At 48.9% G+C, this 17,100-nt stretch overlaps 1 protein-coding gene across 1 annotated transcript in view; it reads right to left on the reverse strand.

Annotated features, from left to right (window-relative positions):
• Positions 1 to 361: 361 nt before the first annotated feature.
• The window catches only part of NIPSNAP3A (nipsnap homolog 3A), a 197,931-nt gene continuing 181,192 nt past the window's right edge, over positions 362 to 17,100 (reverse strand). Inside the window, 1 exon segment of the mRNA XM_030194330.1 lies at positions 362 to 1,151. Within this exon segment, the coding sequence (XP_030050190.1) occupies positions 1,075 to 1,151 (77 nt within the window). The 3' untranslated portion in view covers positions 362 to 1,074.

Consider the following 17,100-nt stretch of genomic DNA (forward strand, 5'->3'; position numbering starts at 1 on the left):
GTGTGAGGTGGTTAGTGACCACTGAGGAAGTCAGGGGAGGTCATCTCCGATTCCCTCTGGTGGTCATCTGGTCAGTTCGGGCACCTTTTGATGCTTGGTCGTGAAAAAAAATGGACCAAGTAAAGTTGGCCAAATGCTCGTCAGGGACGCCCTTCTTTTTTCCATTATCGGCCAAGGACGCCCATATGTTAATCACGCCCCCATCCCACCTTCGGTACACTGCCGACATGCCCCCTTGACCTTTGGTCGTCCCCGTGATGGAAAGCAGTTGAGGACGCCCAAAATCGGCTTTCAATTATGCCAATTTGGCCGACCTTAGGAGAAAAACGCCCATCTCCCGATTTGTGTCGGAAGATGGGTGCCCTTCTCCTTTGAAAATAAGCAGGATAGTAACCTATAAAAATTTGTAAGTCTAACTGCTTTGAAAATGAGCCCCTATATACTGTATGTGCAGTATCAAGCAAAGCTGAATATACTCATGAGATGCACAGACAGAAGTGTGTAACCTGTGTTAGAAAATTAGATGTGAATTCTTCCTTCTCAGACCTAGTCAGATATATATCAAAATGCATGTTTTTGATGTGGACAGAAAGAAGGGGATTAGGCAAACTTCATTAATTTGCTAAAAACTCTCTCATGATTCACTCTCAGGTTATTCAAAGGTAGAAAGATTACTTCAGTTTTGGGGTAAAGAAAGTAATCTTACTACTTTGGTGGCATCCAGGATATGACCACTTAAAACACTTGAGGAAACAGATACTTGCCTTCCACCAAATTTAAGAATGCCTATATCTGTAGTTTGCAGGGGTTCTAAACAAAAAGAAACTATGAATCACCTTCCCCAACATGCAGCCTAAATAATACAAGAGTGACATCTGAATAATGCCAGGTTCGGTGAGCTGATTCTATAAACAATCAAGGTGTTAAAACATTACCTAGCATATCTATATAAAACAGAAAAAAGTCTCAAATATCTTCCCAGTATTGATCCATGGACTTTGACATTAGTTGGTGACTGCTGAATTACTAAATTGACTGGTGCAGCTTGCGATTGTTATATAGGCTGGTGGACAGCTACTTCAGTGGAGAAAATGGTGCAGGAATCAGGAGCACATTCTGTTGTGATTCCAGAAATTTTACACTCTCCCTCACTAAAATCAAAACACAAAAAACAAAATTACAGGCAGTAGTCCTAACCTATTTTTAAAAAAATCTAAACAAACACTGGTTATACTGGTAGGAAATTGTTGTAAGAATAGGTAAATTAAAAAATGAATTAAACAAAGCAAGTAAGAGACTGACAGGAAAACTGACCAGGGTATGGTTTTAAAATCTATAAAACTTAAGGTATGGAGTAGAAAATTCTCGGGTAACATGTCATCCAGTCAACATGTCATCCAGTCAAAGTGAAGCCCCCATGCTCCATCAGGCTGGAAAAAAGCAGAACCAGGCAGAGAGGCCAAACCCCTGACTGCTGAACTGCTCCTTGCACCACGGAAAAGAGGTGGTGGAAGTTAGGCATGGGAAGGGATGACAGTGGAAAGAGGGACTGCAAGAAAGGGAAATAAATAAAAAGGAAAACAAAACAATGAAAATAAAATAGATACATCAAAAACAAACAAAAAAAATTATTAAAATGTACCCACATATTTCTGTTCCTAATTGTGAACCACCTAGATGGGAGGTATATAGCAAGTGTACAATACACTTGGAAACTTTTGTTAAATTGTTATTTACAATAAATGTTCATAAACAAGGTGCAACAAAAGTAATTATTTCAGTTTGTATCTCACTCTCCAAGAGTGGGTTGTTGTGGTCAGGGCCGGTCTTAGCAAGTGCGGGGCCCTATGCAGACCAATTTGATGGGGCCCCACCCTAGCCCCGCCCCCTCCCTAGCTCCAGGGCCGGCCACCCCTCCCTCCAAGCTCCCAGACCGCTCCCTCCGAGCTCCAAGGCCCCCAGCTCCAGGGCTTCCCCCCCTCCCTCCCTCCCAGTCATTTTTTAACATCCCCCTCCAAAATCCAGTACTAGGTATGCCGAGAATACAAAACACTCAGGACCTATAGAGCAATTCTACCATACCATACCATAAGCAGCCATTTCTACTAAATCACACAAAGAAAAGGAAAACATCTTAAAACACTACAGTGAGCACTACAGCATCAATTCACCTATTGTAAAATGAAACCAGACAGAATAGTACAGATCGTCGTCGATCCTGCACAGTCAATGCCAAGTGAAAGCCATGTCTTTGTCATAAACACAGATACACCCTAATCCACTATATAATAAGTAGTAATATTAAAACTTTCTATTTAGACAAAAATTAAACTGAACCCCCAAGATGCCAGACTCTGCATACAATGCAACACCACAGAAACAGAAAATGTCCCCTAGTACTGTGCAAAATATAAAGACAGCAGATGTAAATTTGAAAAAAAAAACTAACAAATACCAATCACCACTTTTTCAAATTAACAAATAGAAATAAAACAAATATAGAAAATAAAATAATACCATTTTATTGGACTAATAGATTTAGCTTTCAGAGGCCAAAACATCCTTCCTCAGGTCAATATAGTATAGTACTGTTACAGTATCCTATCCTGACCTGAGGAAGGGGGTTTTGTTCTCCGAAAGTTAGACAAAATGTATTAAAAATGTATTAAAATTAGTCCAATCAAAAGATTACCTTGTTTACATGTTCTATATTATAAACATTTATTAACACATCTACAATACTACTTTATCCTAAAGCAAAAAAATAAAAATATATATTTTATTTACAGTTTGTTGTCTCAGGTTTCTCCTTTCCTCATCTTCTTTTCACTGTCTTCCTTACATCCAGCATCTGTCTTCGGTCTCTCTCTGCCATCCAGTGTCTCCCCTCTCTGCTGTCCCCTCCATCCAATGTCTGCCTTCTCTCCCTGCTCCTTCCATCCACATCTGCCCTCTATCTCTGCCCCTTCCATGATCCATCCACCATCTGCCCCTGTCTGCCCTCTTTCTCCCCCCCATCCATTCACTGTCTGCCCTTTCTATCCCTTCTGTCCACTGTCAGCCCTCTCTCTCTCTCTGCCCCTTCAATCCACCATTTGCCCTCCCTCTGTCATCCATCCAGGGTTTGCCCTCCCTCTCGCTCCCCCATCCAGGATCTGCCCCTCTCTCCGCCCCTTTTTTTCAGCCCCCAGTTCCAGCCCCACTATCCCACCAGTCCCGAGCTTCAGCCCCCCCAGCCACTTCTCCCTGTCCCCTTTTCAGCCCCCAGTCCCCAGTTTCAGCCTCCAGTCCCAGTACTAGCCCCCTTATCCCACCTACCCTCCTTTTCAGCCCCCAGTTCCAGCCCCCTTCATCCATATGCCTTGTATTAGGGCCCCCTTTTCAGAACCATTCTCCCACCTGACCCACGCATGCCCCATTTTCTCACCAGCCCCAGGCCCCATATGGCTCCTTCTCAGACCCCAGTGACAGTCCCCTTCTCACATCCAAGAACCCCAGTCCCCTCCCCACCCGTCCCCTTCAACCATCCAAGAACCCCCTTTCCGCCCCTTCTCCCATCCGTGATCCCCTCCCCAACCCCAGTCCCCTTCAACCATACAAGAACCCCCTCCCCCTCCCCTTCTCCCATCCGTGAATACCCCTCCCACCTCAGTCCCCTTATCCCATCCAAGAACCCGTCCCCTCCCCACCCATCCCCTTCTCCCATCCGTGACCTCCTCCCCAACCCCAGTCCCCTTCAACCATCCAAGAACCCCCACCCCACCCCTTCTCCCATCCGTGAATACCCCTCCCACTTCAGTCCCCTTATCCCATTCAAGAACCCCAGTCCCCTCCCCTCTTCTCCCATTCGTGACCCCCTCCCCAACCCCAGTCCCCTTCTACCATCCAATAACCCCCTCCCCACCCCCTTCAACCATCCCCCTCCCCACCTCCCCATTTGAGAACCCCCACCCTACCCTTCCCCCACCTGAGAACCCCCACCCTTTTCCCATCTGAGAACCCCCACCCTTCTCCTATCTGAGTCCCTCCCCCCCTCCCCGACCCACCTACCAGCTGAGCTCCATTCTGCCGCCCACCACCCTCACTGCCTTTAAAAAAACAATTTGGAAGCGTCGGAGAGACAGTGACAGGCAGCGCCTTGCGTCTGCCCTGCTACTAAAAATCTCTTCGATGTCGTTCGGGCCTTCCCCACATTGAGTCCCGCCCGCCCTCGCGGTAATTGGAAGTTACCTCAGAGGAGGGCGGGACTCAATGTGGGAAGGCCCAATGACGTCGAACAGATTTTAGTAGCAGGGCGGGCAGACGCGAGGCGCTGCCTGTTACTTTCGGCGCTTCCAAATTGCGTTTTTAAAGACAGGAGAGCAGCAACTCGGAGCACCCCCCCCCACCCCCACCCGCTGGCATCAGGGGGGGCGGACCGCCCCCTCCACGCCGCCGCCGTCGTGCATCGGATTCGTTGGGTGGGAGGGAGGACGGAAGGACGGACGGACTGGAGCTCGGGCAGGCGGGGCGACCTGAGGCGCGCACGGGGCCCCTCTGAGCGCGGGGCCCTATGCGGCCGCCTCGGTCGCCTCGCCTTAAGACCTGCCCTGGTTGTGGTTAACAAACAAAACACAAAGTAATACAAAACACAGTCAATAAAAGCTACCTCCTTACCCACCATTAATCAGACCCCTGTACCTATCAATAACCTATCCCAAAAATGGCAGGTTCAAAACTGACCTATTAGCAACCTCTTTTGGGTAGAATGACTGCTTTAAAATAAAAAATAAAATGGCCAGATAATTGCTCTTTTCACTACAGATGGAAAAGCCCATGTCTTCCTCATAGCCTCATCTTTAAATCCTCTTGAGCAGTACATATCAGAGCAGATAGGCAAAGATCCCCAATATAAAGTCTAGGAGTAATTATTAGTAAGGTGGCAAGGAAAAGAATCACAAGAAATAAGTGAAACACAAGTCTCCAGATTCTCCAATGCCCAACCGGCAGATCTTCAACTCCTCCATGACTAACACTCAATGCCTAGCCTAAATCAGAAGTACCACTGGCAGGCAGATTGCAGATGCTCAAAAATTTGGCGCTCTCCTGAACAGCGCAGGAGAAACAGTGCACCAGCACAACTCCCTAATGTTCAACTCAATGAGATGCAAATATAGACTTGCTCATAGCATTGAGTATTAGGGAGTTCGGCGGGAGGATAGTATCTGGCGCACACACTGAAGGAGTTGTACATTAAGCACAGCTCTTGACTGCATGCCCAGAATGCCAGATGGGAGGAAAAGAGGAGGAGGAGGAACAGGTGCTGGTTGTCCAGCTCCGGATAGCGAAGAGGTTTGTTGAGTCCAGTTGGGCATCAGGCCTCTGAACCTCAGGTAAAAAGAAAAATGCACCCACGGCAAAAACAACCCTTACAGTTAGGGAAATAAAGGTTGCCAGTCAAAACTCATACTACTCTCGCGCAAGCTTCACCAAGGGGAGCCTGTCGCTGATGAGCTCTCACGTCCCATCATGGAAACCCACCCCGGTTAGTCAGGGGAACACTAGCGTTTCTAGCATAGGTTTTTCAGCAGCAACAGTGCCCTTGATTCAAGCTGTCCTCTGAGCATTGGGGAGCAGTTCATCAGCATGCATTTGCATGCTCATTATGGTGGAAGCCGACAAGATCGTCAGCTCTCAGCATTCTGCGTTAGCAAACAGCGCTAATGGCCTCTAGCAGCCGCATTTGCTTCTGAGCATTGGGGCACAAGAAAGCGAATGATACATACCTGTAGCAGGTGTTCTCCGAGGACAGCAGGCTGATTGTTCTCACGACTGGGTTGACGTCCATGGCAGCCCCTCGAACCGGAAGAAAAAATCTTGCGGGAGGACCCGCACGCGGGGTACGCCCACCGCACATGCGCGGCCATCTTCCCGCCCGTGCGCAACCGCTCCCGCTCAGTTAAATGACAAGCAAAGAAATGAGGAAAAAACGCAACTTCAAAGGGGAGGAGGGAGGGAAGGTGAGAACAATCAGCCTGCTGTCCTCGGAGAACACCTGCTACAGGTATGTATCATTCGCTTTGTCCGAGGACAAGCAGGCTGCTTGTTCTCACGACTGGGGTATCCCTAGCTCCCAGGTTCACTCAAAACAACAAACAGGGTCAATTGGGCCTCGCAACGGTGAGGACATAACAGAAATTGACCTACGAAGAACAACTAACTGGGAGTGCAGCCTGAACAGAATAAAACCGGGCCCAGGAGGGTGGAGTTGGATTCAAACCCCAAACAGATTCTGCAGCACCAACTGCCCGAACCGACTGTCGCGTCGGGTATCTTGCTGGAGGCAGTAATGAGATGTGAATGTGTGGACTGATGACCACGTCGCAGCCTTGCAAATCTCTTCAATAGTGGCTTTCAAGTGGGCCACTGACGCTGCCATGGCTCTAACACTATGAGCTGTGACATGACCCCCAAGAGCCAGCCCAGCCTGGGCGTAAGTGAAGGAAATGCAATCTGCTAGCCAATTGGAGATGGTGCATTTCCCGACAGCGACCCCCTTCCTATTGGGGTCGAAAGAAACAAACAATTAGGCAGACTGTCTGTGGGGCTGTGTCCGCTCCAGATAGAAGGCCAATGTTCGTTTGCAGTCCAACGTTTGCAAATGACGTTCAGCAGGGCGGGTATGCAGTCTGGGAAAGAATGTTGGCAAGACAATTGACTGGTTAAGATGGAACTCCGACACCACCTTTGGCAGGAACTTAGGGTGAGTGCGGAGGACTACTCTGTTATGATGGAATTTTGTATAAGGAGCATGAGCTACCAGGGCTTGAAGCTCACTGACCCTACGAGCTGAAGTGACTGCCACCAAGAAAATGACCTTCCAGGTCAAGTACTTCAGATGGCAGGAGTTCAGAGGCTCAAAAGGAGGTATCATCAGCTGGATGAGGACGACGTTGAGATCCCATGACACTGCAGGAGGCTTGACAGGGGGCTTTGATAAAAGCAAACCTCTCATGAATCGAACGACTAAACGCTGTCCAGAGATGGCTTTACTCTCTACACGATGATGGTAAGCACTAATTGCACTAAGGTGATTCCTTACTGAGTTGGTCTTGAGACCCGACTCTGATAAGTGTAGAAGGTATTCAAGAAGGGTCTGTGCAGTACAAGAGCGAGGTTCTAGGGCCTTGCTCTCACATCAAACGGTAAACCTCCTCCACTTGAAAAAGTAACTCTTCTTAGTGGAATCCTTCCTAGAAGCAAGCAAGACATGGGAGACACCTTCAGACAGACCCAAGGCAGCAAAATCTACGCCCTCAACATCCAGGCCATGAGAGCCAGAGACTGAAGGTTGGGGTGCAGAAGCGCTCTGTCGTTCTGTGGAATGAGGGTTGGAAAACACTCCAATCTCCACGGTTCTTCAGAAGACAACTCCAGAAAAAGAGGGAACCAGATCTGACGGGGCCAAAAGGGCACGATCAGAATCATGGTGCCACGGTCTTGCTTGAGCTTCAGTAAGGTCTTCCCCACCAAAGGTATGGGAGGATACGCATACAGGAGGCCCTTCCCCCAATGGAGGAGAAAGGCATCCGACGCTAGTCTGCCGTGTGCCTGAAGTCTGGAACAGAACTGAGGCAGCTTGTCATTGGTCTGGGAGGCGAAAAGGTCCACCGAGGGAGTGCCCCACTCTCGGAAGAGCTTGCGTACCACTCTGGAATGGAGCGACCACTCGTGCGGTTGCATGAGTCTGCTCAATCTGTCGGCCAGACTGTTGTTTACGCCTGCCAGGTACGTGGCTTGGAGAAGCATGCCGTGCTGGCATGCCCAGCGCCACATCCTGACGGCCTCCTGACACAGGGGGCGAGATCCAGTGCCCCCCTGCTTGTTGATGTAGTACATTGCAACCTGATTGTCTGTCCGAATTTGGAAGGGCAGCTGATCTTTGAAAGCCTTCAGCGCGTTCCAGACCGCTCGGAGCTCCAGGAGATTGATCTGAAGACCTGCTTCCTGGTGGGACCATACCCCTTGGGTGTGGAGCCCATCGACATGAGTTCCCCACCCTAGGAGAGATGCATCTGTCGTCAGCACTTTTTGCGGCTGAGGAATTTGGAACGGGCATCCCAAGGTCAAATTGGTCCGAATCGTCCACCAGCGCAGCAAATTGCGACAACTGATGGGCAGGCGGATAGCATCCTCTAGATTCCCGGTGGCCTGGCACTACTGGGAAGCTAGGGTCCATTGAACAGATCTCATGTGAAGATGAGCCATGGGAGTCACATGGACTGTAGAGGCCACATGGCCCAGGAGTCTCAACATCTGCCGAGCTGTGATCTGCTGGGATGTTCTGGCCTGGGAGGCGAGGGTCAGAAGGTTCTGAGCCCTCGCCTCGGGAAGGTAGGCATGAGCCGTCTGTGAATTCAGCAGAGCTCCTATGAATTCTAGAGATTGGACTGGCTGGAGATGGGACTCCGGGTAATTTATTACAAACCCCAGCAGCTCCAGGAGTTGAATAATGCACTGCATGGACCAAAGAGCTCCCGCTTCTGAGGTGCTCTTCACCAGCCAATTGTCGAGATACGTGAACACGTGCACCCCCAGCTTGCGAAGGTACGCCGCAACCACTACGAGGCACTTCGTGAAGACTCGTGGCGCAGAGGCGAGCCCAAAGGGCAGCACACAGTACTGGAAGTGACGTGTCCCCAGACAGAATCGCAGATACTGTCTGTGAGCTGGCAGTATCGGGATGTGGGTATAAGCATCCTTTAAATCCAGGGAACATAGCCAATTGTCTTTCTGAATCATGGGGAGAAGGGTGCCCAAGGAAAGCATCCTGAACTTTTCTCGCACCAGATATTTGTTCAGGCCTCTCAGGTCTAGGATGGGGCGCATCCCCCCTGTTTTTTTTTCCACAAGGAAGTACCTGGAATAGAATCCCTGCCCTTCCTGCCTGGGTGGCATGGGCTCGACTGTATTGGCGCTGAGAAGGGCGGAGAGTTCCTCTGCAAGTACCTGCCTGTGGTGGGAGTTGAAGGATTGAACCCCTGGAGGGCAATTTGGTGGGGTGGAGGTCAAATTCAGGGTGTATCGGAGGGGGAAGTGACGTCACGCAACGCAATGGAGGTCTAGAAGCGGAGCTCCTGAACACCAGCCGGGAAAAACGAAATATACAGCGATAATCTGAACCCCCGAGCAATCTGAAAAAGCGCATTAGAATGGCGATAAGCTAGTGCCCAAGGAGATGTCGAGTGCTAAAGCGAAAACGCCAGATTTAAACACGTTTGCCTAGCGCCAGCGGGACTCGGCGCCCACAATGCAGGCCGCAGGCCCAGGCACGAGCGAGGACGACACCACGCGATCACGGTCCCTGCCTCTAAGGAACGAACGAGAGGAAGAGGGAAATAGCGATATCCCCCCAGATAAGTGGGAACAACTGAAAACCTGGTTCCAAGACATCAATCAGAGATGAAAGAGATGCGCAAGGAATTTGCGCAACTCGGCGCGGAGCTTCGAGGAGAAATTACCGAGTTGGGAAATAGAGTCGCCGAGACTGAAGCAGGACTGGAGGAACACGCAGACTCCCTAAATAGCATTGAAAACAGCATGCTGGAACAGCAATCGGACATACATTTTCTCACTGACAAAGTAGAAGATTTGGAGAACAGGAGTCGAAGGTCTAATATCAGAATACGGGGACTACCGGAACTTCCAGAGCATAACAATTGCGAACAGGTGGTAAAGGCCCTGGCGGCTCAGATCTTAACCACATCGGATCGAACAGTGTCACCCAACGATATAGAAATAGAGCGAGCGCACCGGATGCTGGGGCCACGCCTGACCAATGTGCCTAAGGACATCATAGCATGTTTCTCTGATTTCAAAATAAAGAAAGACCTGATGCATAAAGCAAGGATGAATGGTCCGATTATATGGAACACTTACCCGCTAGACCTGTTCCAAGACATATCAACTACAACCCTAAAACGTAGAAGAGCGCTAATACCACTCAAGTATAAATGGCAGCACCCCTTTGCCCTGATGTTCTACAAAGCAGGCAAACAATGCAGAATAACTTCAATGGAAGAGGCGCGAGAACATATGGAGCAAGGAACATCGACAGAAGCAACACGCCCAAACAACCCACCAAACACTCCAAAGGCCAACAAAACGAAATGGCAATGGGTTTCACAGGGGCGAGGGCGCCTAAGAAGACAGCAATCAGGGCACGCAGGGGCTGACCCCCGCTGATGAATTATAAAAGAGGGAGTTCACATAATGATGTGAGCGCCAACATTTGACTCGGCTGCCATATTCTAGGACAGAGGGACAGACGAAAACAACTGGCTGGTAATGTTCATGGGTTATACATCACTTCCCTGCCAGACATGCCACATGTGGTGAGAGGGGCATGTCTAACATGGTTATTGGGGAGGAGGGGAGGGGGAAGGGCAGTAGGGGAAAGAGAAGGGAATATCAGAGGTGTCAATGCATGCAGAGACATAATTGATCATGGCCGTTAAAGAACTGAACTGTGTCACACTGAATGTAAGAGGGCTTAATTCACCCATAAAGCGAAAACTTATGTTTAAAGATATGCTACGCTTAAATGCTGACGTGATTTGCATACAAGAAACTCATTTGAAAAAATGTCATGAGAAACTAGTTTGCCATGGACGATACCCCATCATAAAATTTTCCTCTTGCATAGAAACACCTAAGAAGAGGGGGGTATTGATTGCGCTTTCGGCATCATGTCCCTGGCAAGTCATAAAAACCATAAGTGATAAAGAAGGTAGATTTGTGTTGATGGTGGTCTCTCTCTGTAACTGTCAATACACCATTCTAAACATATATGCTCCTAATCAGGGACAGGGGCCATTCTGGGAAAGGATAGAGCAGCTACTGCAACAACATCAACAGGGGCACTTACTCGTGGGGGGTGACTTCAATCCACCCATAGACAACTCGACAGGCTCAGCGGTATATGCAAAAGCAGACAGGAAACTGCTGAAAATGTTCATAGCCCGATGGGGACTGATAGCTATCTGGAGGGAAAAACATGGAACTGAGAAAGACTACACGTACTATTCCACCAAATTTAAGTCATACTCCAGAATAGATGGATGGTTGGGAGATGTCAATATAGCGAATAAGACGCAGGAAGCACATATAGAACCACGTACATGGGCCGACCATTCCCCAGTAGTGTTGGTAATTAAAGTGGGGCCCATATTTATAGGCCCGAGATACTGGCGTCTGGATGAAGCCCTATATTCTAGAGATAGAAAAATATATCACCGAATATCTTAAGTTTAATGATGTAGGGGGGATCCGGGCAGCAAGCCTATGGGAAGGTCTCAAAGTAGTGGTTAGAGGACAGCTAATAGCACTACGCACCCATGTACAAAAAACTCGCACAGAACGGGAAACTAATATCAGAAAAGAACTCAAAAGGCTATAACAAAGCCATAAAGAACGTCCATCAGATACTAAGGCGGCAGAGCAGACACACCAATTGAGATTACAACTAAATGAGCTTCAATTAGAAAGTCTAGCCGCACAACTGCAACAGGCCCAGCAAGAACATTTTGAATTTGGGGACAAGGCAGGTAGACTATTGGCCAATAAACTCAAAAAACAAGCCCAACGAAACCTTGTAGGGGGGATACAGAACACAGCTGGAGAATATGTCACACAGATAGAACAAATACAGAACGCCTTCTTAGATTACTATACGTCACTATATGAGAAAGAACCAACATTAGAGCCAGTAAGAATAGAACAATACCTACAAGATAGCAGCATTACACAACTGAGAGAGGGGGAGAGAGAGACCCTGTCAGCCCCTATAACAACTGAAGAAATCAATTAGGCAATAAGGGATAGCGCACATGGTAAAGCCCCGGGGCCTGATGGGTACTCTATACGGTTCTACAAACTATTTGCGAAAAACCTAGCGCCAATCCTACTGAGGTTATTCAATGAACTAGGAGAGGCTCAAGAGCTCCCGCAGTCGTGGAGACTGGCAACAATCACTCTACTCTTAAAACCAGGAAAAGACCCCAAACAATGCAGTTCCTACCGCCAGATATCTCTACTTAATGTAGATTACAAACTTTTCACAAAAATACTGGCCCATAGACTACAAAAGCAGATACCCTACTTAGTACATGAAGACCAAGCAGGTTTCATAACAGGGCGACAAACGTTTGACAACATTCAAACTCTTATCCATGCTATCCAACATGCGCGGGATGACCAAATACCAGCACTGCTGCTTTCCATCGATGCAGAAAAAGCATTTGACCGAGTCAACTGGTCATTCCTGTTTGCAGTATTGCGGCAGGTGGGGATATCGGGATGATATATGTTATGGCTACAGCTAATATACAAAAGCCCACTAGCGACGTTAAAAATCAATGGGTCATATACAAATACATTTCCACTAGGGCGGGGAACTCGACAGGGGTGTGCCCTCTCCCCGCTCCTCTTTGCCCTATCTCTTGAGCCTCTAGCATGCATACTGAGGAGCGATGAGGAAGTACAGGGAATAGTGAGGGGACGAAAAGAACAAAAACGAATGCTATTCGCAGATGACATACTGCTAACCCTTACACAGCCCGCTATATCGGTGCAAAAGGTGATAGACCACATGACGTATTATGGGGTGATGTCAGGATTCAAACTCAATCTAACCAAGTCTGTTCTGCTAAATATTACCGTGCCTGATACAGAGTTACCAAGCCTACGGGCAGCGTTCCCTTTATATGGGCACAAAAATCCATCAAATACTTGGGAATACAGATAACCCCTGAGGTGGAAGGACTCTTTCAGGCTAACTTTCCCCAAAAGATAGATGAACTCTTTCAAGATCTGGATAGGCCTTAACACGTCATGGAAAGGTCGCATACATGCCATTAAGATGCCATTAAGATGCTGCTGCTCACCAAGCTACTATACTTGTTCCTGGCCTTACCTATCCCAATTCCTAGCTCTTTCTTCGCATGAATACATAAAAAGATGTTTCGATATATATGGAGGAGACGCCCACCACGAGTGCGAAGGGGCATGATGTACCAGACAATTGAGCGGGGAGGTATGGGAATGCCCAATTTCTACCTTTATTACCAAGCAGCACAATTAAGAAACTTGGCAGAGTGGGGCCCCCGGGGCAATGAAGAAATGGATACATTGGGAGAGAGCATGGGTAGGCAGATATGCACTAGAAGACATTTTATGGATACCAGGAAGGGAGCTGACACACATACTACAGAGATTACCTGTAGCCCTAAAGCACCCACTCCAGACATGGCTGCAAATTAGAAGGCGCATGTTTCCAGAAAGGACACATTACCGACAAACGGCAATAAGATGGGCGGAGGGCTTCCCATTAGGGAGATCAGAAAAGGTATTTGACCATTGGGCTAAAGCAGGCTTACTTACGCTAGGCCAAGTCTGGGCGGAGGGGGCTATGATCAGCTTCTCCGAACTCCAAGAAGAATATGGGCTAACAGAGAGAGACCTTGTATATTACTGTTGTTTGTGCAGCTTCATTAGAAGGCGCGCACAAGATGAATTAGATCTAGAAGAAACAACCCTAGAATTGGCAATGTGGAGGGGAGGGGGCAGAGGGTGCATATCCCGGATAAATCTAGCACTGTTAGGAAGGACGGATCCACAGGTGACCTACCATACGAAATGGGAGAAGGTGGCACAAACCACATATCCTAGATCAACATGGATGGGTAACTATAAATATCTATTTAAAGCCTCCCCAGCGCAATCGATAAACGAAAATGGGTTCAAAATATTTTACTGGTGGTATTATACCCCAGACAGGCTACAAAGGATATATCCGGGATCCTCGGGGCAATGCTGGAGAGAGTGTGGCCATAGGGGCACATTCTACCATATATGGTGGGAGTGTGAGAAGGTGAAAATATTCTGGGATGGGGTGGTGGAGCTGGTAAATACTGTGTTGCGACAACCATACCCAAAAGGAGCAGAGCACTGCCTACTCCACTTCAGACCTCGGACAATACCCAGTGGACAGCACAGACTGGCTACCCAATACTTAGCAGCAGCTAAAATAGCGTTGGCACGAGCCTGGAAACAAGCAAAAGCACCAGCACTACACACAGTGACTCAAAAAGTAGACTTTTTATATCAGATGTCGAAACTGACGGCCAAGCGGAAAGGCTCCATAACGACCTTTACAAAAATATGGTCATTGTATGAACAATATAAAGAACAAGAGTCAATACCTCTGCACTGAGGGGGGGGAGGGAGGGAGGATGGGACTAGGGTTCAAAGGGAAGAAGCATTTAACAGGCATATGTAACTGGTTTGATAAGTATGTACAATGTTATACTTTCAATAAAACATATAAAAAAAAAATTCAGGGTGTATCCGCACCGCACTATTTGGAGAACCCACTGGTCGGAGGTTATGAGAGGCCACCTTTGGTGAAAAACTGTCAACCTCCCCCCCAACCGGCAGGCCGTCCGGAACGGCTACTTTTATGGCGGCTATATTCCCATGGATCCAGTCAAAAGCCCGTCCCCTGCTTTTGCTGTGGAGCTGCAGGGGCCTGCTTAGTCACACACTGTTGATGGGAACGAGCGCGCTGGGACTGTCCTTGTGCCTGAGGAGGCCTTTGGGCCGGCTGGTTGTACCTACGCTTGCTGTAAGCGTAGGGTGCAGCCTGCTGAGCCCAGGAAAAATGTCCACCTGTGGAGGTGGATGCTGAAGGCGCCCGGTGGGAGAGTTTGTCGAGAGCGGTTTCTCGCTGGTGCAGTTGGTCCACCAACTGTTCGACCTTCCGCCAGCCGTTGTTGAGTCTGGTTATCCAGGTCAGAGGCACGCAGCCATGAGAGCCTGCGCATCACTATACCCTGGGCTGCGGCTCTGGATGCCACATCACAGGTGTCATAAATACCCCTGGACAGGAACTTTCTGCACGCCTTCAGCTGCCTGACCACGTCCTGAAAAGGCGTGGACTGCTCCGGCGGGAGCTTGTCAACCAGGTCCGCCAGTTGCCGCACATTGTTCCGCATGTGGATGCTCGAATAGAGCTGGTATGACTGGATTCTGGTCACGAGCATGGAAGAATGATAGGCCTTCCTCCCAAATGAGTCCAGAGTGCAAGACTCCCGCCCCAGGGGCGCCGAGGCGGTATCCCTCAAACTCTTGGCTCTCTTGAGAGCAGAGTCCACGACCGCTGAGTCATGTGGCAGCTGAGTCCACATCAACTCCGGATCTGTGTGGACTCTATACTGGGACTCTGCTTTCTTGAGGATGGTGGGGTTAGACAGGGGCTTCAACCAGTTCCGAAGCCGTGTCTCCTTCAGGACATTGTGCAACGGTACCGTGGAAGACTCTCTAGGTGGTGATGGATAGTCGAGGACTTCGAGCATCTCAGCCCTCGGCTCATCCACGGTGACCACTGGGAAGGGAATGCTAATAGACATGTCCCAGACAAAGGAGGCAAAGGAGAGGCTCTCTGGAGGCGAGAGCTTCCTCTCCGGTGAAGGTGTGGGGTCGGAGGGAAGACCCGCAGACTCCTCAGAGGAGAAATATCTGGGATCTTCCTCCTCCCCCCACGAGGCCTCCTCTTCGGTGTCGGACATGAGCTCTCTGAGCTCAGACCGCAATCGGGCCCATCTCGATCCCGAGGAACCGCGTCCTCGATGATGGTGCTGAGAGGTGGACTCCTGTGCCAGCGGGGACAAAGCTCCCTCCATCGACGGGGATTCCACCTGAGTGGAGATCAAGACCGGTGCTGTCGACGGGCTGGCGCAAGTTCCGAAAAGACGGTCCCAAAGAACTTGCCTCGCCACCTGCGTCCGCTTTTTCAAGCCGAGACACAAGGTGCACGCCTTGGAATTATGCTCCGGAACCGAGGCACTGGAGACACCAAGCTTGAGGATCGGTCTGCGAGATCTGCCGGCCGCACCAACCACAGTTCTTGAAGCCACTCAGGACCTTCGAGGACATCGACGGCGAAGTCAAAACCGTTGATGGTGGCGGAAAAAGAACAACACGACAACAAAAGAAAGAAATCAGACGCGCCGAAGTGAAAGAAAAGGAAAAACACTCGACGACAAGGAGATTTTTTTTTAAATGAAAAAAGAAAAGGGGGCGCGCGAACGCGCGTAGAAGTAAAAGAAACCGCGGACTAGGCCACAAAACGGTTTTCCGGGGCTGACACGGACAGGAACGAAACTGCGTCTCTCTGCAGCGAGGAAAAATAGAAAACTGAGCGGGAGCGGTCGTGCACAGGCGGGAAGACGGCCGCGCATGCGCGGTGGGCGTACCCTGTATGCGGGACCTCCCGGAAGATTTTTTCTTCCGGTTCGAGGGGCTGCCGTGGACGTCAACCCAGTTGTGAGAACAAGCAGCCTCCTTGTCCTCGGAGAATACTTTTTGAACTTACTATACTGTCAGCAGCTGAGTAGATGGACCCAATCTTTCCGCTGAAATGCTCTGAGGCAGAAATATCCAGCCTTCATCCTGGAGCGATGGCCAAACTCATTAGGGCTTGAATGAACCCCTCTATTACATGATGAGCTAATAACCTTGGAAAAATATGTTTTTCTTTTTCTTTTTTGCACCTCTCATCTACATACAAGTGAGGAAAGCAGACACAGCATGGCTCATGGAATTCTTCCCAACTCTTCTGCATGTACTGTAAATACATATATGAGTAGGTTGGGGCAGGGAGGGGTTGGTAGGTGGGTGTGATATTTATGTGTATCTGTGCATGTGTGTGTACATACTTGCATGTGAGGAGTGTGTACCTTTTGGTGTGTATCAATATAAGTGTGTTTTGCTTTCTGTGTTTCTGTGATCAGGAGATGAGAAAAGAAGCTAGTGCAATTCCTTAACCACAATGTTATACTGAGCCAGTGTATGTAAACTACAGCTGTTTGATCTGCTTCTCCCATAGAAATTTATTGTTTCATTCTTTGGTGAGAATTAATTAATTTTCCCACCAAATAAACTTAATTTGTACAGCACAGAAACTATCTCCAGATCACCTCTTCCCTTTCTGTGACTACAGTTGTCCCCCATCCCTCTGTCCTAACTGCCTGAATCCTATATTTCCTATCGCTGCTACTGGTT

This window comes from Microcaecilia unicolor, chromosome 2 (assembly GCF_901765095.1).
Source record: "Microcaecilia unicolor chromosome 2, aMicUni1.1, whole genome shotgun sequence".
Classification (NCBI taxonomy): domain Eukaryota; kingdom Metazoa; phylum Chordata; class Amphibia; order Gymnophiona; family Siphonopidae; genus Microcaecilia; species Microcaecilia unicolor.